The sequence below is a fragment of the Amblyomma maculatum genome, chromosome 9 (assembly GCF_055883805.1).
Source record: "Amblyomma maculatum isolate TAMU_Amacu chromosome 9, ASM5588380v1, whole genome shotgun sequence".
In the NCBI taxonomy this organism is placed as follows: domain Eukaryota; kingdom Metazoa; phylum Arthropoda; class Arachnida; order Ixodida; family Ixodidae; genus Amblyomma; species Amblyomma maculatum.
In genome coordinates, this window is record NC_139352.1 from 39,763,910 (window position 1) to 39,789,413 (window position 25,504).

Here is a 25,504-nt window from a genome sequence, read left to right on the forward strand (position 1 = left end):
ATTGTACAGCTACCAATGGAAGACGCGATATAAGACACGCCGTTAGTGCAATAAAAAAGCCTTTTTGCCGTTGTTTAATGTGGAAGGGCCTCCTGCCTTGCAGTGCTCTCTTCAAAACCAGGACTCATGATTAGTTCCGTTTCCTCACAGGTGTCATTGATGGAAAATCATGTGAGCAGACTTAAACGGAGTTCACTTCAAATGGTGTACATACAGTATGGAACAAGCTGAACCGAAAGGATGTCTGCTGAATTCCGGATAAATGTTTTCGCATCCGATCTCCGGTTATAAGATCAATTAATCTATCTACCTCATTTTTTTTTAGGTTGTGATAATTATGTCAACTGTTTCAGTGCCCGAGTTTTGAAGCTTTTTGGTTGCGCTGATTGATTTATAGGAAGGGAAAGGCGCGGTAACTGTCTCACTTGTTTCTGTGGACACCTTAACCGCACCGTAAGGGAAGGGAGGAAGGTGGGAGTGAAAGTGGTAAGAGAGAGGGAGGAGCAGTAGTGGAGGGCTACGGAGTAATTTCGACCACCTGGGGATCTTTAACGTGCGCTGACATCGCACAGCACACGGACGCCTCTTCGTTTCGCCTCCATCGAAACGCAGCCGCCGAGGTCGGGTTCGAGCCCGGGTACTCCGGCACCACGGTGTTTCCGGCACAGTAGTCGGGCGTCTTACCACTGCACCACCCCGGCGGGGCACACGGACGCCTCTTAAAAACTGATTTATTTATAGGAAGGGAAAGGCGCGGTAACTGTCTCACTTGTTTTCTGTAGACACCGCAACCGCGCCGTAAGGGAAAGGAGGAAGGTGGGAGTTAAAGTGGAAAGAGAAAAAGAGGAGCCGTAGCGGAGGGCTACGGAGTAATTTCGACCACCTGGGGATCTTTAACGTGCGCTGACATCGCACAGCACACGGACGCCTCTTCGTTTCGCCTCCATCGAAACGCAGCTGCCGAGGTCGGGTTCGAACCCGGGTACTCCGGCACAGTAGTCGGGCGTCTTACCACTGCACCACCGCGGCGGGGACGGACGCCTCTTTCATGCCAGCACTGAGCAAGTTGTGAGTGAGGGGAGCCCTGTCAAGCTCTCTCCCGACAAGCCTTCGGACCACCTTCCCTGCGTTTCGTCGAATTAAATTTAGTACAAAAATATTTAGAACATCCGACGCTGCGTCGCCCTTGTGGAGGCCACAAGAGGTACGGATTCTGAGGGCGCTGAAAGCGCAAGTGAATGGGGGTGAGATAATTGCTGATGGTGGGCGACGCGGGTCTGCAAACACCCGGCAACTCCACCGGATTTGTAACAGATGTACCGAAAGCACTCTGTTAACTGCTACTAAGGCACGTGTCATTATATTGCCAACCGTACTTAATGAGCCTCATTAAGAAAGTATGGATGCATTAAAAACGAAATATCATATTGTGCCTAATTAGGCTGAGGCTTATTTGGCTACCCTGTTTTATTCACATGACATAAAAATAGCGCACCACCAGAAAAGGACTAGAAAGAGCACACACGAGTGCTCGAGTGATCGGTAATGAGAAAAATAAAAACTCATCTAAATATTTTTCACGTCTTCTGTCAGCCAGTTTGAAAAATAATTGCCCCAAGTAATTCTGTTTTGTACAATGTGATGGTCCATATTACAGGGAGCGGGAATTTCTCAGGTCCAGTTTTGAGGCTTCAGCTCCAGGTTCCCTAGGTAATATATGTGATGTCGAACGAACTTAACTGATTTCTGATATCACTATCTTGCATCTTGTTGACAGATGGAGCAATGGAACAGGAATAGTTTAGGTATTGACCGTGGAGGGGGACTACGTTAGGTATGTTCGTCCTCCGTTAGTGTCATGAGATTAACTGTGTGATGCCCTTTGCAGTCTTGGGGCCTGTTGAGCCGTCCCAGTTGGGCGCAGTGCTTACTCACGAGCACCTCTCCGACACTCTGGATGAGCGAGTGTTTGTCAGCGGAGCGCCGGAGCTGCATCACGCCGACATGAGCAACTGTCCGCTCACCATGGACAACCTCTGGTGGATACGTCAATTCCCGTACGTCCCTGCAATGGGTTCGCAAGAAGTAGGCTCTAGTCATTCATGTGAAACTTTGTTATGAAGACTAATTAGTTTGCATTATCCAATGATTTTCTAGAAACGAATTCGTATGGTCTAAACTGTTGATACTGCATACAGTTGTTTTCAAAGGTACAGAAATTATTCTGATACTTTATGGACTTTCCCGATAGTCACTTTCAGATTACAAGCTTCCGGATGATGGGAAGATCGCCAATTTAGCTGCCACGTTCAGATCTGGTTCCAAATGTGATGTGTCAAACTATAACGAGCGGTTTCGTTTACTTCCGTATTTGCAGTAATTCTGAACGTATCCTGCATCAAATATAAACGAAACACAATAGGCCCCTTGATTTTTAACAATAATCAGCGTCGATCGCACAAAAATTTTGCTGCACAAAGCAGGTTATGAACTATCACTACAAATCATACGAAGCTGATTGGAAATATTAAATCGACTACATTTTCCTTGATTTTCGAAACGCATTGGACACTGAATGTTACTGAATCCTGTTGGTAGCAAACTTGGTAACCTAAACCTCAACGCTTCCGTATACAAATGGATTACAGACTGCTGAAGTGTGCAAAAGAGCAAGTATCGGTAAATGGACAGTGTCCTTGTTCTGTGGCGGTCACGTCAGGATTGGTCCTGGGGCCGCTGTTGTTGCTTATTTTTATTAATGACGGGACGAAGTCCCAAGTACGATTGTTTGCGCATGATTGTGTTGTGTACACCAGAGTGTTATATAAGTGGAAAATGCTACTGCGCTCTAATTCGAAAGTTCAAGAAACTAAACAAACAAACTAGGACATGCCCAGATTGCAGTTTTGTTAGTGCAGCCAGGAAGAATACACAGTCGCCAAACCAAAAAGCAAACGCAGCTGACATAAGCACAACAATCTAGTGGTTACGGTGTCATCATATTTCACATTTTGTCAAGGTGCAAACGTTCACTCTACAAAGAACAGGTAAGCCTGACTCACACAATTATTGTCCATTTGTCTAATCAAATATGCTTCCATGAATTGTTTGGTTGATCTATCCTTGTGGCCTAATAATATTCTTGTTTCGCTTTTGCTTAATCAGCTGTCTTTAACCTTCTTTCTTCTCTTCCCTTTTCCTTTCCCTGATATCATTATGCTGTGCAACGGTATGTGAATAAGGGCCTAAGGGTAAGGGGTAAACGTAAAAGCAATAGTAAATGTTTCTTTGCGCGGAAGTGCTGTAAAGGGAGTTGAACCCCTTCAAAACACGAAAAAATGACCCCACTCGCCTTCTCTCGTCGACACTAAACACATTTCGTTTTTGCTCACATATCAACTCAGCATCGGACAGCAGGTACAGGCAAGCTACCTGCAGCTGCCCAGCTGCAGTGGTGTGTGTCTGAAAACTTGAATAAAAGAAAATCTTAGAGTACACCAATAGGGTTTGACGTCATCAACCTCCACCCATGATGACACCCCAACACAGAGTGTCTAGATCCTACAATTGAACTGAGGGGGCTATAAAAAGGAAAGAGTATTATTACAGCAAAGAATTGATAACTTCACCCCGAAACCGAAATTATAGCCCTCGAAGACTCAACACCGAGGCTAAAGTCCCTTCCTACAGTAAAAGCCAAGTTAACCATTCTACATGTATTAGCAAAAACGAAACTTTTTTAATGTCGACGAGAGAAGGCGAGTGGTGTCATTTTTCGTGTTTTGAAGGAGTTCGATTAATGGAGCAATACAGCTTATAACCACACTCGATCAAGGCGCCAAGCATTCCAGATATGCAATCGCCTCTGTGTTCTTAGTCGGCTAGCACTAAGACACTCACTTCCGCATTTCAACGATGTTTACTTTTCTCTCCTGTCCTCGGTCTCAGGTAGGTGTTAGATGGCAGGTAGTTGTATTGGCCAAAATAAAGTGAAAATTATGTGGGACATGTCCCACATAATTTGTATTGGCCAAAATAAAGTGAAAATTATGTGGGACATGTCCCACATAATTTTCACTTTATTTTGGCCAATACAACTACCTGCCATCTAACACCTACCTGAGGCCAAGGACAGGACAGAAAAGTAAACATCATTGAAACTTAAGCTCTGCCTTTAAGGGTATGTTTAGCGACAGCGTATAAGCTACCAGCCCACATATAAAGCCCCGCTATAACCGTGCCTGCATGCGTAGCCTAGGGGTAACGTGAAGTCAAATGTCATATGGCAGGCTGATTCTCCTCCCATATGAAAGCAGAAGCCCGATTTGGCAACTCCTGCTAAACATAACGTCAGTGCGCCTCCATGTCAGAAGCCAGCTACCGCCTGCCAATGTGATGCTCGTGATTTACCAACGCAGACCACAGCGCCGATGCCTGATGTTTCTGAAAAGGGCGTTTAATGCTATCGCATTAATAAGTATATATAGTGAGGAAGCGTTAACTCAGGCTCCAATGGCTCTATAAAAAAAATGCGCAAAAACATCGCTGCCCCATGCAGGTGCACGATTCGAAAACAACGCTTGGTAGAGACATCTATCTTAGGAACACCCAATGGACTGGAACACCTAATTTCAGAAACCATGACATCAAAATACCGGTTGCAGCATTGAAGTATAACTGATAATTGTTGCGTCAAAAGAACATCGAGAATACTTGGTGCCCTTTAGGGCGAGAAAAGTACTCGCTGCTTTTAGCCGTGGGAACAATTCCCGATTCGTGCACATGGATTGTTACGGGCCTCTCCGTCCGATTCCGCCCACCCACGAGTTCCTGCTGACACAATGAAGACACCATGAGGCAAGAACCCCATCACCCAGTCGAATGAAGCGTCCTTGTATAGGACCACGCCACCGACTAAGTCTGATCCCTTTACTTCCAGAGACATACGAAACGCAAGCGATCCGTAACAACGCCGCTGCGTAAGGGCCCTTTCCTCCCTGGCCCTCTCAACTTGCGAAAGAACCAACCTGGGCATACTCAATCCAGTGGGCAGTTAGCCTTTTTCTTTTGTACAACGTGCGGAAGATCACAGTATGATCTTCAGAATGCCCATGTAGAGCCACGCCATAGCCTAAACCACCTTCCACACTGCGGGTCTAATCAAAGCACTCGACCACAGTGTGGTAGTTGTATGCAAGTGGGTGGGCACATATATTCCTCAAAGGTCTAGCGGTCTATTATTTGCAGTGGGCTTCATGTAGGTGCTGGCTGCCACTACCTAGGGTCGGAGACGCTCTCCGGGTCCAGAATCGGCCACCTTTTCGTTCTCGTGGTGGAATAGCAGTCGGATACACATTCATTGCCATCAGGGAGTTTAAGCATATAGCGAAGCCGCAATGACGTGGGCGTACACGTGGACCAACGGATGCATTCCGCTGCGCACGCTCAGTGGCAGGTTCCTCGCCGCAGCTGGCACCGCACCGTGAAGCAGCATGTACGTCAATCAGGTGCTACAGTCTGTCCTAAAATTCTTCGCTGGCGGTGGTCATCGGCGTCCTGTTCTCGCGAAGAGAAAATTTCACTACAAATTATGGTGGACACTTAAACTCCGCCTTTAAGGGATTTCTGGATAACGTCCCCTTTAACGCTCATCATCATCATCAGCCTGATTATACCCACTGCAGGGCGAAGGCCTCTCCCATATTTCTCCACTTAACCCGGTTCTGTGCTAGCTGCATCCACTTGACCGCTGCGAACTTCTTAATCTCATCCGCCCACCTAACTTTCTGCCGCCCCCTGCTACGCTTTACTTCCCTTGGAATCCAGTTTGTTACCCTCAGCGACCATCGGTTATCCTCTCTTCGAACAACATGTCCTGCCCATGTCCATTCCTTCTTCTTAATTTCTACTAGAATGTCGGTAACTTGAGTTATTTCTCTCACTCACTCTGCACGCTTCCTATCTCTTAATGTTACCCCTACCATTTTTCGTTCCATAGCCCTCTGGGTTGTCCTCAACTTAAGTAGAACTCTCTTGGTTAGCCTCCACGTTTCAGCCCCATAGGTGAGTACAGGCAAGATGCAACTGTTGTATACTTTCCTCTTGAGCGATACCGGTAAGCTGCTAGTCATAATCCCTTTAACGCTATGTCGCGTTAAAAGGAAACACTTTATTGCCTCTAGTGAGCTTCAATCCTGAGGTGGCGCTATGAGATCGGCTTTGCAGTCTCACTGAATTAGTTCACTCCGCCATTGGTGCAGCTGAACATCCCACGTGTTTGCATCTGTGTATTACACGTCGTCGTCTTCACGAATTTCCATCCGTGAGCTATGGATCCGAACACACCGCTCTCGCATCTCTTAAAAGGCGCGCTAAGTAGCCCAAAACTTTTACAGTGCGCATTAAAGGGCAACTCCGGAGGTTTTTTGACATTCGAATATTCAAATAAAAATTTTACTGTAGATTTTCCTCTCCGTCCTGACGCATTCTACAAAATTTGGGCGCCGTACGATAATCCGTTCCCGTGCAACACGACTTTAAAATATGCTGTTTTCATGGCTTAAATTGAGACTATTTCTGCCGGCAACACTAAGTTTCTGACGTCACAAACAGTATACCGGTGTTACTGTCCACTTTCCGCATGATTATGAAATTGTGAGGCTTATATTGAACTACCTCAGACATTTTATGCAATGCTTCACGATTTCCATACGGTATTTTCACCATCCAATGCACGTACGAGTGTTTTTCTAATACTGAGTGTGACGTCACCATTTCGTCACCTGGGACGTCGTTTCTGGCCGTAAAAGCAGTTTCGGTTTCGATTTGCTGTTTTTCTTTTATAAAATACTTCTAATTGGAATTTCGAAAAACAGTTTTTTGTGTTGGAGTCAGGACTTGCCGAGGAATGTAATTCAACCAAAAACACAAAATGATGAAAAAACCACCGGAGTTGACCTTTAAGTGAGGCCCCCACTCAACGGTGTCTCTTATATTTCAAGCCTGCATAACCTTGCAAACTGAGTCCCGAACAGAAACTGAAGTGGAACCCAATGTGCCAGCTCGCCTAATTTGCATTGACATAAGCGCGCTAAATCGTCCGTTATTTTTTCTTTTGCAGCAGGCTCGCTGGCAGCAAATTCTTTGCTTGGTAATATATCGCATTTAATAAAACGGATAAGCGATAAATTCACCCTACGTTTTTTTTTATTTCGTCCCGCAATGCAAAGAGGCCTAACAACAAGCGCCAATTTGTTGACAAATATGTTTAGCCCCATAAAAACCCGATAAAATATATAAGTTAATGGTTACAGGAGATGTCGGCCTGGCGGTGAGCCTAGCATGCTACTCCTGATGAGGGTGACAAAGAGGGGGAGGGGAAGAGAAAAGCGAATGAAAAAATAATAAAATCGGTGCCGCACTCTTTCGCACACACATAACTTTTCTCAAGGACACAGGGTGATCGAGACCATTTAAAACTCATCTGTGTGTGTGATTCAGGCCTTTGTAGCTCGCGCAGCCGCAAACCCATCGCATCAAGGATCGAGGAGATGTTCAAGGCACAAGGTTGCGCCTTTAACTAAGCCTAAATTATTACGCAGTCCTGCGATGTGGAATAAACCTTTGACAGGAAGTTACCAAATGTTCGAAACCTTAAAATCACATGTACAGCAGAGAGGGCTGCTGGCTATACCTATTTTATGTAAGAAGTAGTTTGCGTATGACACATTCAAGCGGATTTGGTGTAGACAGTTACGATGGCATCTGCTCAAGCTGTGTGGAATACAAAAGACGCAAGTGGGATCTAGTCGATGTAGAGGTCGTATTGATGGTCCGGGTCACACCAGAGAGAGCGCTGCAATCGCCATGATTCAGTGACTACAACTCTGGCTGCATCTCTTCGTGAGAATGGAATTGGAATTGTTCTTGATGAGTCTCCGGGTACTAGTTTTGCATCCGCGTCGGCGTAGTCATTGCCCGTGATGCCACAGTGAGCAGGTAACCGCTGTAGCACAATGCGGTGACGCAGCTCATAGGCCTCAGTGTGCAGGCTATTTAAGTAAATGACAAGCTGCTCCTGAATTCATGATGACTTAAGCAATTGTAGTGCAGCGCGACAATTACTGAAGATAACCCATGCTGCAGGAGGTTGTTGTAGAATATATATAATAGCTTCTCTCAGAGCTCTTAACTCGGTAGCTACAGCTGGAGTGCGGTGACTGAGTGTGGTCGAGATAGTGGTGTGAATTGATGGTGTCCACACGCCGATGGATGAAGAAACAGCTGTAAAAGAGTGATCAGTATAGATGTGGCAATGTTGACTGTAGCTTGCACAGATGTGCTCGAGGGCGAAGTATTTAAGTGCGGATCCTGATGTGTGGGCCTTTCTTTTGATGCCAGGTATAGTTGTCCACATTTGCCATGAAGCAAACCTCCATGTTGAGAAAGATGACGGTACACTTTGCTTTGGCGTGCATGGCTTCAAGCAGTTTCATGCTTCCCTGCGAGATGCCTTGAAGAACAGGGAGGATGTAACGCTGAAGGCCTTCTCAAATTGCTCCATAAAGTCGTATTAAAGAATCGGTGAAAACCGGATGGTGTCACTGTGGGTTGAATTACTGTTTTATCTGCATCTGCGTGCTTAACATGCACATCACAAACCTTTAATAACTGTATCACTCAAATTTAAGCTTGCAATGCGGCATCGAGCTGAAGTTTACGAGAAATGTTGGCGTTATATGTTATTTCTGTTTGCGTGGCTTTTGAAAGGACACGTGAGCGCGCGCTCCCTCAGCAAGCATTAAAACAGAATCTTTCACGCCCGAACTATTCAGTTTATGGACAGATACGCGTGAACAAAACACTGCAAGAAAATGGTTCGCCTGTCGATTTGGAATGGGGGTGTTAAAGAGCTCACGCTCAACATTTTGAGAGACTGATTCATTTTATTGCTAGTGCACTATTTCACGAGGTATAACCGAGCCTTCAGGATGTGCGCCGCATCCTTTCCTTTCATGTAAACCAAATACTAGTGAAATAATTAGTAGGGTATGTAAAATGATTATTAGTGATTATGGTAATGCATGATAATTAGTGGGATAAAAGAACAAAAACTAGAAATAACGTTAAAATAAATAAAATTACATCTTGCTGCGCACCATGGTTGCCTGCATAGGCGCACCTCGCAATTGCTATGACACGTCAGACCATGCCAGGATGGGGAGTGAGCCGGCTCCTTCTACCGTCTCGGCCGAAGAAGCGCGCCGTGTCCGGCGGGCTGAGCTGGAATCGGAGATGAGATGCCGTAAACGTGAACACGTTGTCTAATGTGCGGATATCCTAGAGCTTAACCAAATAGAAACTTAAAGCAAATAGTTACAAGGGTTCAAAGCTGCTGAACCAAATATTGGGCGAAAGCATTATCTGCGGGTGACCAAGCGTTCTTCTTCTTCTCTTTTTCTTCTTCCTCAGCCCACATATAAAGCACCGCTTTAACCAACCCATATGAACGTGCCTTAGTGGCCTATAGGGGTCACGTGAATGCCAGGGTCCTAGCAGGCTAAATCTGACATAACCGTCCCATGTGAAACAAGAGATCCAAATTGGCAGCTCCTGCCAGCCCGTGTGTCACGTGGGGTGTGACGTCACAGCATCACGTGGGATAAGACGTAACTGCGGCCGGGTCACGCGAAGGCTTGAAAGTGCGAGTAGTATTGCTTTCGCAGTTAAAGAAACAAATACGAACAGAGAGTTAAATCGAATTAAACAGTGCTTTCGCACATCTAACTCGGTTTAATCTTAGTTGAAACAGCCCTATCTTTTTTTATTATGCGCGTCTCAAACGAATCGCGCACCAGGTACAGTCATCCTGAAAACCTGCGCTTCCACGGAGCCGACGTGGAGGCGGCCGTCGAGCAGGAGATGCGTTTTCTGCGAGCCAACGGTGGCGGAGCCGTGGTCGACAACACCTGCCGCGGCATGGGACGAAACATGGCACTCATGCGTCGCGTCGCCAAGGACACGGGACTGCACGTGATCGCCGGCACTGGTGCGTAGTGCACTGCCGTTACGTTGCGCCACAGAGAAGTGGTATCACGTGGCAGGAAGCATTAACAGCATTACGGGGAGCATTGCAGGGGCTGATACACATATTATTGTGTCGTGTATCTTGTGTGTATGTTGTGTGTGATACACTTGCGTTGTGTATCTGGCCAAATTGGCGTCATCTGCGTATATTTGTCATTATTCTGATTGAGGAAGTAGAAGATACAATAGAACGTTTAGATGATAGCGCTACCAATATTTAGCCGTCTCATGCAATGATCCCTTGTTGTCTACAGCAGAATATCATCTCATATACTCATGGAAAGTTCGTTCATGCAGATCACGGCAGTGTGAGAAATTTCTGACTCTTATGCGATGCAGGATCCCCCGCCTTAATCTTTACTTGTGTAGATGCGGGTTGTGTCCCACAAACCTCTGTGAGGCTTGGGGTGAGATTGAAACTATTGAGCATTTCTTTCTCGCTTGCCGAAAGTTTCCACATCACAGAAGGGTGCATTTAGAAATTTCAAAGCACAATTTGGATTTACTTTGTGCCACTTCTTTCTTTCGGTGCGAGTGCAAAAGGATTTGCGTTGCCTAGAGCTTGTCATTATTCACATAACTACATCACAGCTACGGACAGATTCTCTTGCTTATTGTATTCCAAATTTACGAACCTCAGTATTTTCTTATTTTCATTCAATTGTATGATTTAAATTCTAGGTTTTTGTTTAGTTGATACTTGATTTATTTCACTAATCTAGTATCTGCAGTACGTTTGGCTGTCCGCACGGAACCATGTCCACACTGCACGCGGAAGGCATTTCTGCAGCGAGATGATCGACTTTGGGACGATAGACTAGGTGCAGTGCATGCGCCTATATGCCTACGCCTATGCGCACGTAGTTACCGCACCGATCATATCGAGACAGAAAACGCTGTCTGGTTTGGCAGCTTCCTTGAGTCAGACGTCCGAAGACCTGACAGCGCAGTACGTGACAAGTGTGACCACAGAAGGAGAGCTTGCGCGGTCTACACGGTGTATTAGTGCGGCTTGGAACTATTTTACCGTTTTTAGTCAAGCCGGTGCTTTGTGCAAGAATTTACACAGCATAAGGAAGCTGTCTGAAAACGCGGACAGAGTTTATTGTGTTCAAGTCGGGTGTAATAATGCCTCCGAACTGAATTTGCGCCAAATGCATTCTACAGCGAACGTCAGAGTAGTTCATTGCCTGACGTCGCATAAATAGAGAGATTTAGCTTACCGTGATCCGCCACCGTGACCCTCTACCGCGCGTGTGGCGCACAAGCTGATTGGTCCCCACGCGGCAGGTCTATGTGCCGACATCAAGTATGTGGCGCCATCTATCGGCGTCAAGGAGATCTGGGCATGCGCAGTGGAACGCGCGGTGGCGGATCACGGTAGCGGATCGCGAATCACGGTAAGCTAAATCTCTATTAACACCGAATGCAGGTGACCGTGTGACTGGGTCACGGTACATTTAGGCTGGGCTCACAAAACGAGCTCCTAACCACCTCTGTTGTGCGCTTTCGCGAATGGAGAACCCTCTGATGAAAGAAGAGAGACGGCTTTCTGCTGCAGTTGCAAAATTTGGGACTAAGTAGAAGATTTTAACGGGCGTTTCGCGTCTCGCCTTATAGCGGGCATGCAGTCGCCGCGGCCTGTAGTGAGCCCACAAGTTCTTCCGAGCAGCAGAATGCTGCAGCCACAGCCACGGGCGGCGTCCAAGGCGGCGTTTAATCTATTCTGTGTAATATATATGGTAATGCAGTTTACTATCTTGCCACGAAAATCTATTATAAGCAGGAAAAGTGTAACTCAAAATGCTAATTAGATGCGAGTAAAGTCACGTTTCGCTTGCGTCCCTCCTGCATAGGTGAAGTGCATTGTGACCTGAGAAATTTCGTCTCTGTCGTAAGGCCGCCACATGGCCACTTTCAATTGCAGGTTTTTTCCAGCCCCTATTCTTGCCCGAAAGCTGCCAAAAACACAGCACAAATTCGCAACATTACTTCTTGCCGATGAATAACAGTATGATGCATCATTTTCATTTTGGCGTTGAGTGACAGCCCCTGTCCACGTTCACCGCCGGGCCTTATATAATGCTGCCCATGAGGATACATGGAAATTTCCAAATGCCTCGATACACCAAAAAAGGTTCGTTACCTCTGAGTTTGATATCAGGATGATTGCTAATGCAACGCGACAGATCACGTGCCGCCTGATAGTCTCATCAGCGTTAAAGCAGACCCCAGTACTGACGTAACAGCTTTAGTGACCAATCGCCGGCGGAAGCCAGAACTGCTGTGTGGATGAGGCTGCGGCCGCACATACTTCGAAAATCAGAGGGGTTTGAAAGCAGTTCTGGCCCGTTTGTGCATGATATCTGTGTTCTATGGTGAAAAATATATTAAATAGCAATGTTAGCTCAATTTCTTTGAAGGGGAGGGGACGCTTCAGCCCCCCTTTAAGTGCGTCTCGAATTTTCCATTTGTTTTTTCGATGTCTTTTTCAGCGTGAGCATAATTGTTATTTCTGTCTTGTTACTGAAATGCTCTCCAGAATACTGCCTTTCTGGCAACTACAGATGGGAAAGACTCTGCTTTGCTTTCGCTGGAGTGAGGGGGGAAGAAGCGGGCAGGTCAAGGTTTCCGCTAATTAACCCATGTGGTGATTCAGATTGGTGAGATAAAGAGAATCAAGGCGTACTTCTTCCTCATTGCAAAATGAATAGGTTTCCGGCCGAAAAATAAAAGCTGCATAAAATTTTTCTGTTACAAGAATATTTTTGTGCGGCATTTTACTATGAACCTTTTCAACAATAGTAATTTCTCTAGTAGCATTATTATTATGTATAGTTACAACAAAAAAGTACTACAGAACTAGAAAAAAAATTTGGATCATTGCGACAAATACTGTCGCATTTTGTCGCATTTTGACACGCTTCTTTGTTTTTGTTTTTACTGGGTTTGGTGACAACAGAGGGCGTGGTATTTTGCGCAGGTTACTACGTGTCCGCCAACTACAGCCAGTCTGAACTGAGCAAAAGCATAGAGGTGCTGGAGCGCGAATTCGTTCAGGACATCACCGAGGGCGCAGATGAAACCAACTCCCGCTGCGGGGTGCTCGGCGAGCTTGGATGCAGCTGGCCTTTGCAAGGTATGCATGTATAATTGATATTACTTAAAAACTAACCTCATCTTAGATAACATGATAACACGGCGTACCATTAACATGCCTTCCGAACTGAGTGCTTTCGAATTCGTGAAACGCTTCGGGGGAGGGGGCGAGGTGTTGTATAGCACCCAGCTTTTTTTTTTTTTTTTTGGAAGTTTAAAGTGAGCTGACTCAAACGCTGAAAAAAAGTATTGTGACCCTCAGTGTTTCGTCCAGCAGTATCTAACACGACTTTTGTATAACTTGTGGTTGCGAATAGAAGAAAGGCTGTCGTTTGTGTCAACTCTGCCCTTGTTTCCTCGACCACTCCAATCTGTTATCATTGTACTATCAGCAGACCTTGGTGTTCCTGCGAAGCGAAGGGGGCTTCGATATCAGCCCCACTGCCATATATGCGATAGTCACAAAACAGGAGGGGTGCATAAGTCGAACTGGTCCTTTTCTCTGACGGCATAAAACACGGTAAATTTCACGTTACGATTTCAGCAACTCTTGAGAGTGCTCTCGAAGCTTCAAACCCGGCATTTCACTGCAAAGCCGCTACATCTATTGAACAGTAAAGACGCAGTGCGTGGTATGCGACTCGGCACCTGGTCACATAAAATATTGCAGGACACTAAAGCTCCGCCTTTAAGGGTGTGATGCAACAGCGTTATTGGCTGTCGCCTGCAGCCTCTTGAGGATTCTCGTTCGCGTACACGCATTTACTCATTTGGAAGGTCTTGTAAGGAAGTCTTGTAGACTTCTGAAGCGGGAAGCCTGGAAGACATCTTGCATAAGCCGACTTGTAACTGTCTTGTGCAGCTGAATACATAAAAATGCCTCAAATGATAACTTCCAGACGTTTTGCCAAAGATGTCTTGTAAACTAGCAGCAAACTACATTTTGTAGATTCCTTTTGTAGCTCCCAATAGAAACAATAGAAACAATATAGACGTTTCAAGATTCTGCGCTCATTGGAATTGATCCCTTAATGTGTGCGTCCATCATCTCGCACATGCTCGTCAGCTAGGAGCCCTAAGCTACAACGTATTGAAGACCAGGAGACAGGTACAAAACGTTTTGTCATGCCGTACGAACGTGCCTGTGTGCTCTGGGGTATCGTGTTTACCCAAGTGTCGCGGATGTTTCGATTGCCATACTATCCTCTCATCTCAAAGGACATTGTCGGTGCAGCAAATTTACGACGAGGATGAGATGAGACACAGGCACAGTCACAGCGCCGTGTCTTTGTCGCCTCTCGTTCTCGTCGTAAATACGCTGCACCGATAATGTGTAACCAACATGCCCAAGCGTCTACCTTATCTCAAAGGAGATGCCCGAGTTGCCAGCGCCTGCCAGCCCGGCTATGTAATGTGGCCGTGGGCGTACCACAACCTAAGGCCAATCGTACCTAGCAGTCTCACCTGCCAACAACCATTTTTGTCTGTCTGTGATTTTCCCTACAACGCCGGCAATGCCGACGCCGGATTTTCTGGAGGATGGTGCGCCCTTTAATGCTGTCGCGTTAAAAGACAGTGCTGGCAACAGGAAGGGTGAACCCACAAATAAAGGCGCACTGGGCGAAAGGGCATGGCGACAGGATTAGAGTAATACCGATATTGCGATGGGTGCGAGGAGTTGGTTATCGAGGTTTAGATACGAATTCACGGTTTCCCGCGTGGACAAAAGAAATTTCCGCAACGTTGAAGTCTCTGTTGACGATCTCGTGGACGACACATATAATACGCGAAGCGAATACAGCTCGTTCGGTCAAAAAGCCGTCGCCCTACCCCAAATCAGGCTCGTGTTCCATCGGTAGTTGTCGGAAGTGTTCGGAGTGTGGCAGGAAAAATGGAGGCCTGTAGTTCATCGGAAGCGTGATGGGTGGTTAATGTTAGAGCCAAAATAATTGGTTAATTATCAATATATATAATAATTAGCCAAACGATTAACTAAAAATGAAAAGTGATATTGTTAAACGTTAAGAAACTATAAAGTGCTGAGTGCGTCGTACTCCATTGTAGCTAAAAGTAGATGAAGCAGATAACGCATGCTATTGCATCTACTGAGCGAGGAAGTGTCCTCCTAATTTTTCTTTTTTACTCTCATGGCGGAGGAGTATGCCATCAGAGGTAGTGATTTGAAGACATTTCAAATCTCACAAATAATATTTAGTTTCCGTAAAATTTGACTTTTCGTAAAGTTTAATTTGACTTTTCGTAAAATTTGTATCCTTGAGCTCAAAATCATGATGCGAATCCGAAGTGGTACGCTTTACTGAAAAATTCGGAGCAGTTGGCAAGTGACTGGCATAAAAATTCAGCATCTTCTGTGTGTTTCACGCACGCTTACAGAATATAGTTTCCATATAGCCGCAGAGTTTTGCATTGTTTATTTGTTCGCGCTAAAAGTCACAGGCACTAATTTATCGCTCGCTGAGTCATTTCTCTTTATTTGTCAGCGTTGAACTGAGCGCGGCTGAGAGCAGTGGTCATTCGGTACTTAAGTGACCACCGGTTACGTTGAGGATCGAGAGTAGTAGAACGAGAGAAAGAGGATTGCTGCGCAGTATGAAAGAGCACTGAGCAAGGGTTGAGAGGCAGCCTCAGTTCACAAGCCGAGACAACGTTTCGACAAGTGGACTTGTCTTCGTCTGGGCCCAGACCACGGTGCCCAGACGAAGACAAGTCCCTCTGTCGAAACATTGGCTCGGTTTTCGAACTGAGGTTTCCCCTCAACCCTTGTTTCACGCGGAGTACGTTTGAGTTCAGTCCTTGGTGGATGCAAATAAGCTCAGCAGGTAGTTTCTTTAGAAAGCCACGAAAATGCAGCCCCAGGGGCCTAGTTTGAACCCGGGTACTTGAGGTCACCAGCCTTAACCAGCGAGCCACTGCAGCTTGTCTGATGTGCTACCGTCACCTTTACGCGGCATCTGACGAATGTGCTGGCATGCAGTTCTGCCGTGTCGGTAAGATAGACTCTGTAGAACGTTGTAGTCTTGACAGCAGCGTTTTTTTTTTTCCTAGCATGTCAGCATAAATTTGTTCTCAACTGTCATTCATAGAAATTAGCGAGGCCTCATTGAACAGCGTTTCTCGCTTGCAGATTTCGAGAAACGGGTGCTTCGTGCCGCCGCGCTGGCGCAGGAGTCCACGGGCTGTCCGGCCATCATTCACCCGGGTCGCAACCCCGAGGCACCCTCGGAGATTGCCAGGCTCTTCGCTGAGGAGGGAGGAAAGCTGCGCCACACCGTCATGTCCCATCTGGACAGTGAGTGCGGGCCATATGCCCCGCACACTGTGTCGCAGACTTTTTTTTTCCCCCACAGTGTTAACTGCAATAGCCACATTTCCCGTTTCTGTGGCATCGACCGCGGTGTAGCCCGACATGTACAAAGTACAGCGTTGGTTGGACCGAAGAAAGTGACGTCATGCATGACATCATAGCAGCGCCTCATGATTTTGTTGCGAACAAGCTAAGCCAGCAGTGATAAACGCGTGACGAGTGACAATCGTCGTTGTTCGCGTTATTGCGCCAGAACTCTCGCAAGTCAGTTGATAGCATAGATGGCAGGGTAACTGGCGATAACTTAATTTATCCTATACTTGTTCTAACAAGCATGTATTCGTGTAGCATGTATTTGTGTGAGGTAGTGTTGGTTGAATTGGTACAGGAGGAGGTCCCAAAGTGAAGCTTTTAGGGAGACATGTAGTTAGTAAATTAGTTTCGTTTCCTTCCGATTTCTCGGTCGAGAAAAGTTAGCTTCAGAAGTTATGAGAGCGTGATCGCTCAGGCGTGGCAAGTGTGTGATGTCGAATAAAATGAATTGGATTGTAAGAGTGAGATAAGGGTATTTGAAACAGTAGCTGTGGTACTATATGGGATCACTGTCTCATTTAATGACTGAAGTGTTAAAATCGCCAATATATAGTGAGTATAACTAATATAACTTTTTCAATGCCCTCGGGCCTTAAGTACGCATGAAATGTAAAAAAAAAAATACGGTCTAATCCGTACTGCGCTCACATTATTCCACTGCAGGAATGCATGTCCGCTGACCTATGTTCTGTGGAAAAAACGGACTTTTTGAGGAAACTTGCTATTAATCACTTGCATGCGCTGTGCTGTCGTGCAGGACAGCGAGTAACTGCATGTGGTAGCAAAGTAAGACAAATCGCTTGTTGCATCGTAGTGTCGGGCAAAGATGTAGTCAATGCATGATGCACTTCTAGTAGTGGCTTGATGTGGGTTACATGAACACTGGTATCCACTGTAATTTCTTGTTGTCGACCTCAAAGTCGTCGCAGATGATGAGGGGAGCGTCCGGTGCCCGTACAATGTATGCGCTCACATTTGCCTATTTCATAAAACTACCCACGATATCTTTTATATCATTTTGTGCGGTGTTTGGCGAAATGTATGTAGACGCTATCACCACGCCTCCTCCGCTGACGTCGCAGTTGACGCACACATGTCTCCACACGTGAACTTGGGGTTTTCGATAGATGCGGTCTCTCCAGTATGCACGTTTTCTGTGCGCCTTTCTTAAATGGCGACGCCACCAGCTGTAACGTCGTGGCGTTTGAAGAAGTCAACACAGACGGATCTGTCAAGTGCAACAGGCTCGCCATTTTTTCTTGCTTCGCGGAGATGGCACCAGATGGCGTTACTTTTCCAAAAGCGGCTGAAAACTGCAGTCTGTCGTGCGGTAGCGGCAATCTTTGGCGCCGGGGCGCACGCGCTAGAAAATCTCCCAGAATAAGAATCTTGCGCCTTTTCAATGTGGTTATTGTAAGTAATAAATAAAAAAGACTGTTCGCAGTTAGTACTGCTTCACTGTAAGATATTTTGATGTAATACGTATACTGCAACAACAACACGATATTTTTTGAAACTTCTTTCAGCCTCACCAGGCCAACTATGGTTGCCCTGTAGCCTCAGTGGGCAGAACGGTGACGGACAATTAGAGTTGGAAATGCAGCCGTCAAATATATTCCTGCAATAAAATGGCTCGGTGCTGAGAAATAGCTGGTATTAAGGAAACTAGCAAGAATACAACGCCTTGTTTCGTGAATTGTATGTTGAAGTTTGCTGGTTGTCTGTTTATGAGCGCCAAAAAGGCTGTCATACGTTGAAATGAATGTGAATTCTATTTGCTATGCCACCACTGCAAACGGTGGTCGCACTTACTCACAGCTTCCTGTTCGAGAGATGCGAAGAACAGATAAATGATTAAGCTGTGACCATACCCACTTAATTGCAAAACAGGTTTTGAAGTCAGCAATGAACAGGAGTAATAAAAGGGCACAGATTCAAGAGCGGCTGCTTGCATTTTAGGGAGTAGACATGACGCGACAATCACAGCATGTTGTAAAAGAAACACAACGCGCACAAGCATGGGACTGAACGAAGAGTGAACCAGAAGTTCCAAAGAATAACTGTGCACCCCATAAAACATGCGCTGAAACTTTTCGAATGCACTTCCAGCGTATCGTACGCTACTCCCTTGCATGCGTTCTACGCTACAAAGACCATACGGAGCCATCAATCAGCAATTTCAGGAGCATAGAAAATTCTGGAACTGCTACGGGCAGCCACCTAGTCCTTCATTGCTGTAATCCCGAGCATACTTGCGCACCGTTATTTAGTCAGTGCAATATTTTAAAAATATACCATGAACACCCCAGTAAGCTTGATAAATCATAAAGCCTTACACATTCTTAAAAAAGAAATGATGGCGGCTCAACACTTTCAAGCCTGGATATGCGTAGCGAAAACTACCAAACTGATTGTTCACAAAGTCCAAATCGAACGTTCCCGTCACCGATGCACTGGCTGCAAACCGTATGGTGTGATCGGCGATTTAGGCGCGTCTTCTTGGCGTCTTCCGAATCTTCTCGCCTCTGTGCGTACGGCATATACCCACAGTGGGGGATTGGCCAGAGTTCAGCATATGTGCAAGAATTGAATCTTGCTCTACTTGACCGGCTTCGTCGATCATCTTTACGTCCGTCTTCTCCCCTTCTTCTTTGGCTCGGGGCAACTATAGGTGTCATGGTTACAGCGCATGCGCATTATAGCGATGCTTATCCGAAACGCGACGCTGATTAACCTACTGTAGTTTTCGCTACAAAAATCATTGGCCGCAGTCCGTATGGACTGTCGACATATGATCGACGTAATTTCCAATCGAGCTTTAGACAAAACACGGGAAGTTATCGGCACATGGAGTGCGTAACTACGGGAATGAGCGTGGCGATCTTCTAATAGTAACTGCGTATTTTCGTATCGTTTCGGAATCCCTGCAGGGACCTTTGTGGACGACGCCGACGCCTTGCTCGAGTTCGCCGGACGGTATGGCTGCTACTGCGAGCACGACCTGTTTGGCATCGAAGTGTCTCACTACCAGCCGGCGCCGCACGTCAGCATGCCCAGCGATGCGCAACGCTTGTCTCAGCTCAAGAAGCTGGTGGACCAGGGCTTCGCAGAACGCATCGTCATCAGCCACGACATCCACACCCGCCACCGCCTGGTCAGTTGTTTCACCTGCTGCCTCGTGTTTTGCAGTGCGGTCTCTATGAGTGCGCTTATGGTAGAATGCCACGTAATAGTGGCTTCAGAGCTGGCTATAAGTTACGTGGTTGCGAGCCAGATACCTACTGACCACGCCACGCATAAGACGCTTGTACGTAAAGCTCAGGGACAAGCGAAAGTTCATATGTATGTCGTGTGGTCCTCCACGTAAAATGGCATATTACGACTGTGTGCTAATGAATATGTGTAATTAGAGAGGACTGCAGGTCACCACTGCATCATTGCACAATAAGTGTTTTCATATTGCCGCGAAACCTTCAAAACTGTATTTGTTGTTTTTTTAACAGTCGCCGGCATGCGGCCTTATCACTGTGATCCTGGTACGCGTATCAATTCTGTATCCCGTGTTTGTTCATGCTCGTTGTCGCGATACGACGCGTTATCATTTGCTTTGTCGCGAAAGATGCACCGAGATCTGTCTTGAAGATTTCGATTACTTGCGTATGTTTCTACAATGTTCCAGGGAGTGTGGCGGGGCATTCTTTGCTCGACGATCGACGAGCACGTTTGTTGCTATCGCCGCCGCCGAGTTGCTTAGTTCTTTTGCGGGCGCAAGTCAGCCCAATAAAGAGTTACCATCAAGCCTGTGTCTTCTTTTGGTGTCAACGGCCTTGTCACCACTACGTGACAATATTTTTTATTCTATGAGAGACTGAACCAGCTTCTTCCGGGTCAGCTGACTAAACAAAAAGTGATTAAAAATTAAAGGACTGCTTTTAAGTTTGTTTAAGAGCGGAAATAGCGGCCGGAAACCACTTTAAAAGGCTCTTTTCACTAAACACATCGTCATTGTCATTCCTAATACTACTACTATAATCATCATCATCACTGGCGCTACTATCATCATTATCGCTATCACTAACTGCACCGTCATTGTCATCGCTACTATGATCCTTACGGTAGACAAGGAGAATTGCGATCTGTTTCTCACGAGCCCGGCGGGGAGTAATGGTTTGCAACCAAGACACAATGGCTTTTTTATTTGTAAATAAAGTTTATTTCTCCTTCGTCCTCCTCGCGCGTTCGGCGGGCATCGCAGCGATAATGGTTCGATTCCCGGTGAAGACAATGGTTTTTCTTCGAGTTTCAGTTTTCTTTCTTTTCTGCAATGGAAAATTTCCTTTTTTTTCCCCGTCTTTTCTTTTATATTGGTTGTGCTTTTGGAGGTGCGGGCTGGGAAAAGTTTTTTTTTTATTGTTTAATTGCGCACACTTACTTCAGTCTGAGTTCTGGTGTGACGGTGGCTGTCAGTGCCAGCGTATTTATTTCCAGCCGACCTTTTAGTGTAGCCGTAATTGGGAACACCTCATTGTGCTGCCGCTCCTTTTTTTCCACATTTGCGTTCAGTAATACTAGCTCAATACCGAATCGTTGACATACTTCTGGTTATAAAGCACGCTGTTGCGTCACGAAAACGAGATCAGTTAGCACAAGTTTTGCTAAACCTTCATAGAAATGCTGCTCGTATTTAAGACTGCCTAACCGCAATCAATAGGAAAAGCGAGATGATAATGAAAAAAAAAATGCTTTTTGCTTCAACAGCGTCTACAGTTGGACAGTTACTCTCCCCTTGCGATACAGACACTATATCGTTGTATTGCCGGTCAGCAACGTATGCATCAAGAAAATGCGCAACCTGAAATAAGAGTCACCTTTGCATGGAGAACCACTTGCGAATTACTAGTGGCTGTGCGGCGTTTTTCCTGATGACATGTCCGTTGTCATTATTTTGGCATCAATTCGCGTTGATTCGTTTCAGTGCCGTCCCTGATCAGCACTCGTATACATTTGCAGATGAAGTATGGTGGCCACGGCTACTCGCACATCCTGCTGAACGTGGTTCCAGCCATGCTGAGGCGAGGGTTCTCGAATGAGGTCGTGCAGGCCATCACACGAACCAACCCGCAGACATGGCTCACTTTCTGGTGATGCACCCGGAACACCTCTTCTCTTCCTGCACCTTAGCTGTTGTTGGCCCGTCATCTTTGTGCCCAATAAAAGGGCTACCTGCCGTTGAATGAGGGTAGAACACATTTAAAGCAATGAAATTAGGGACACGAAATCAAACCAAGCTTCGACTTAACAGTATACGTGTAGCGCATTTAACACCGCCTTTTCGTGCAGCATTTTTCTTCAGATTTTTAGAATCAAATTGGCTCACAGGAAAGGAGAGGGGCAGTATTTGTCACACTTCCTCTTTGCACACATGGACCGCACCGTAATGGGAGGCAGGATGTTAGGAGCGAAAGCGGAGAGATAGAGGTGTCGTAGTGAAATGCTACGGAGTAACGCACTGACATCGCACAGCACGCGGACGCCTCTCCACTTCGTCCCTGGCGAAACGCAACAGCCGGCGTTCGGGTTCAAACCCGGGTACTCCGGTGCGGTAGTCATAATAAATTGGTTTACAGGAAAAAAAAGCCGTAGTGTCCGTCACGCTTGTCTTGTGGACACCTGAACCGCACCGTTAGAGAAGGGAGGAAGGTGTGAGTGAAATAGAGAAAGAGGAGTCGTAGTGGAGAGCTCCAGAAATGTCGACCACCTGGGGTCACTTAATGTGCGCTGACATCGCACAGCCCGCAGGCCTTTCTATTTTGCTTTTTCGGCGCGAATGCGCTCGTCAGCGGCAGCACTTGGCCCTGGCGCGGTCGACGTCATCTAAATTATACTCAGAAAAGCGCACGCTTTTATTAATGCGAAATCACATCATGTCTGATGAGTGGCGCCTACAGGAACTGTGTGCAGAGAGTGATTGATTTATAGGAAGGGAAACGCGTGGTAACTGTCTCACTTGTTTTCTGTGGACACCTCAACCACCCCATAAGGGAAGGGAGGAAGGTGGGAGTGAAAGTGCAGAGAGAAAGAGGAGCAGTAGTGGAGGGCTATGGAGTAATTTCGACCACCTGGGGACCTTTAACGTGCGCTGACATCGCACAGCACACTCACGCCACTTCGTTTCGCCTCCACCGAAACGCAGCCGCCGAGGTTGGGTTCGAACCCGGGTACTCCGGCACAGTAGTCGGGCGTCTTCCCACTGCACCACCCCGGCGGGGCGTGTGCAGAGAGTGCCGCCGAGAATATCGGCAGAATGTGTGCTGGGAAATTTGCACTTAAGAAAAAAAAAACACTGTCGGAATTCAGTTTCGAACCGCATCAGAACGAGCAGATTAGCTTTCCTGGCCGACGCACGATCACGCCCCGTTGAAAACTGCAACACATTCTCGCGGTGTGCATAAACATTGTCTTCATCAAATTTCAACGGTAACACACTCTCGCGTTGTGCACTTAACAGCGTTGTCTTCATGAAGTTACATCTTAGCTACGCCATACGCATACAGAATCTGAGCGAGGTCCGCAATCGTAGCGTCGGGAGAACCTACAAGGTGGCGTAACAGAACGCGCAGTGCTTTAATATTGCCGCAGGTAAGAAAACGTAAGTAAATTCCTGTAATCTTTTTCTACCTTGACTAACTCGGCTGTGTGGCTCATGTCTTCGGTCACTACGCGCTGAGTGTAGAAAGCCACAACACAGCTTACCTTGTGCACCGTGCCCCCTTACACCGTTTAGTAGATATTCCAGACATAGTAAGCATAATGACGGATCAAGTTGACACAGTGCCATGTTTGCCAAGCGAGCCGGCGGCGCGTGTACCTGGTCCACACGCTTAGTAAGAAGTGGGACATAGGAAGTAGTTGGTGGAGGGGGAGGGGCAGTCGAGTGGGAAGCTCGCGGAACCTTCACAAGCAGTTCGCGGAACTCCTGGGTTTCGCGGAACACCCTTTGGGAACGCGTGCTCTCTATGCAGTCTTTATTAATCATGAAAATCTGCGAATGTATGGCGCGCGGCACATGGACGCGTCGTATTTATTTACTGGACGGCTTCATCTTGCGTATTTGGCTGTAATTGTTTTAGTTTGTTGTGCCACTTGATCTGAGCGCACCGCACTGAAAAAAAATGGCAATCTCTTAGCTAGCTCGGCTACATCAGGATATATGCAGCGAGAGCTGCTTTCCCTTGGTTTTGCCATATTGCCGAACCTATTGTTGAGCCTATATTGGCTAGCAATGAAGCAATGAAGAAAAGTTGGTCGTCCCAAACCCTTTTTTTATTTCATGCATCACAGAAAGAAAGACGGCCCCATGATCAGTATAGTAACACGCGGCAGTTTCAACGACGGGCCTTTACATCCTCTTCTGTCGCTGTCGTCGGTTCCCCTTGATCTTCCGAAGGCTCCATCTGAGCTGCTATGCGCCGCCTGTTACGCTCTGCATCTTGGCGTCTCCGCTTGGCGAGACGTTCTTCTTTCTGTTCACGCCCCGCCGGGGTGGTGCAGTGGTAAGACGCCCGACTACTGTGCCGGAATTCCCGGGTTCGAACCCGACCACGGCGGCTGCGTTTCGATGGAGGCGAAACGAAGAGGCGTCAGTGTGCTGTGCGATGTCAGCGCACGTTAAAGATCCCCAGGTGGTCGAAATTACTCCGTAGCCCTCCACTACGGCTCCCCTTTCTCTCTATCCACTTTCACTCCCACCCTCATCCCTTCCCTTACGGCGCGGTTCAGGTGTCCACAGAGCAAGTGTGACAGATACTGCGCCTTTCCCTTCCTATGAACCAACCAACCAACCATCTTTCTGTTCAGGCGTCTCTGCTGCTCGCTTGACCTTTCGGTATTCATTCTTTCTCTACTGAATGGCCAATTGCCAGGCGATGACTATTGGATCCGAGGAATTGAGCCTCTCCTGTCGATACGAACAAGTTTTTCTTGGGTTGGCCAACAGCTTGTCCCATTCCTCTGCTGAGGGAGCTGACAAGTGTCTTTGTAGGGGGATTGCAGGCGCATTCCCATAGTATATGGTCTTGAGCGGCCTGCGTCCCGTCACCGCAGTGCCGGCATGCAGGGTTGTATTCTCCGTTCGTAATTAGAGATAATCGGTAGGAGCTAAGAATGGCCTTTGTTTGTAGGTGTCTGAGTGTCGTGGCTAGCGCCCGGTCCAGATCGGGGTGAAGGGCGGGGTACGTGCATCTTGGCTTGCGGTAAAAGTTATCTCTGCGCCTCTACGGGCGCGTCCATTCCCGACAGATCTCCCGTCTCCCGGTTGGTTAAGCCTCGGACTAGACGGTCGACCCCATCGTTTTCGGAGTTGCCCGCGTGAGCCGGAACCCATACGAGATTGATGTTGTGATTGAAATATCGGTTGCGCAGAATTCGCATCGCGAGCGCGCTTACAGAATTTTTGGCGAAATTTTGAACGGCGCTCTTTGAGTCGCTTAGAATAGTTTTGGTGCGGGGATCCGCGATGGCCAGTGCGATAGCTACTTCCTCTGCCTCGCATATGGAGCTGGCATGAAATGTTATGACGTTAATAAAAGTTGACTTTGGAGTGGCCATATATGCCACGTATGCTTCGTTTTTGATGTGTTGAGCTGCATCCACGTACACTGCGTGTGGATCGTCCTCGTACTGTTTCTCAAGGGTCTGTGCCCTTGTCATCCTGCGGGCATCATGTCTGCCTAATAGCATGTTTTAGAGCACAGCTCTTTGGCGCCCATTCCGGGGTGCCGCCGACGCTGCTAGCGAGTCAAGACAACGTGCTGCGTAGAACACCGTCGCCGCCATACAGAAAGAGGAGGAGGGAGTCCTCCCCCCCTCTTCCTGAGTTGCGGCGAATGTGCTCTCCGGTTG

The 25,504-nt window shown here is 46.9% G+C and overlaps 1 protein-coding gene across 1 annotated transcript in view; it reads left to right on the forward strand.

The window, feature by feature from the left end:
* LOC146178893 (N-acetyltaurine hydrolase) overlaps nt 1-22,731 on the forward strand; it is a 40,581-nt gene extending 17,850 nt beyond the window's left edge. Inside the window, exons 2-7 of the mRNA XM_084578632.1 lie at nt 1,889-2,057; nt 9,858-10,048; nt 13,070-13,225; nt 16,331-16,495; nt 19,534-19,757; nt 21,614-22,731. Coding sequence (XP_084434758.1) covers nt 1,889-2,057; nt 9,858-10,048; nt 13,070-13,225; nt 16,331-16,495; nt 19,534-19,757; nt 21,614-21,748 — 1,040 coding nt within the window. The 3' untranslated portion in view covers nt 21,749-22,731. The remainder of the gene's footprint in view (nt 1-1,888; nt 2,058-9,857; nt 10,049-13,069; nt 13,226-16,330; nt 16,496-19,533; nt 19,758-21,613) is intronic.
* The last annotated feature ends 2,773 nt before the right edge of the window (nt 22,732-25,504 follow it).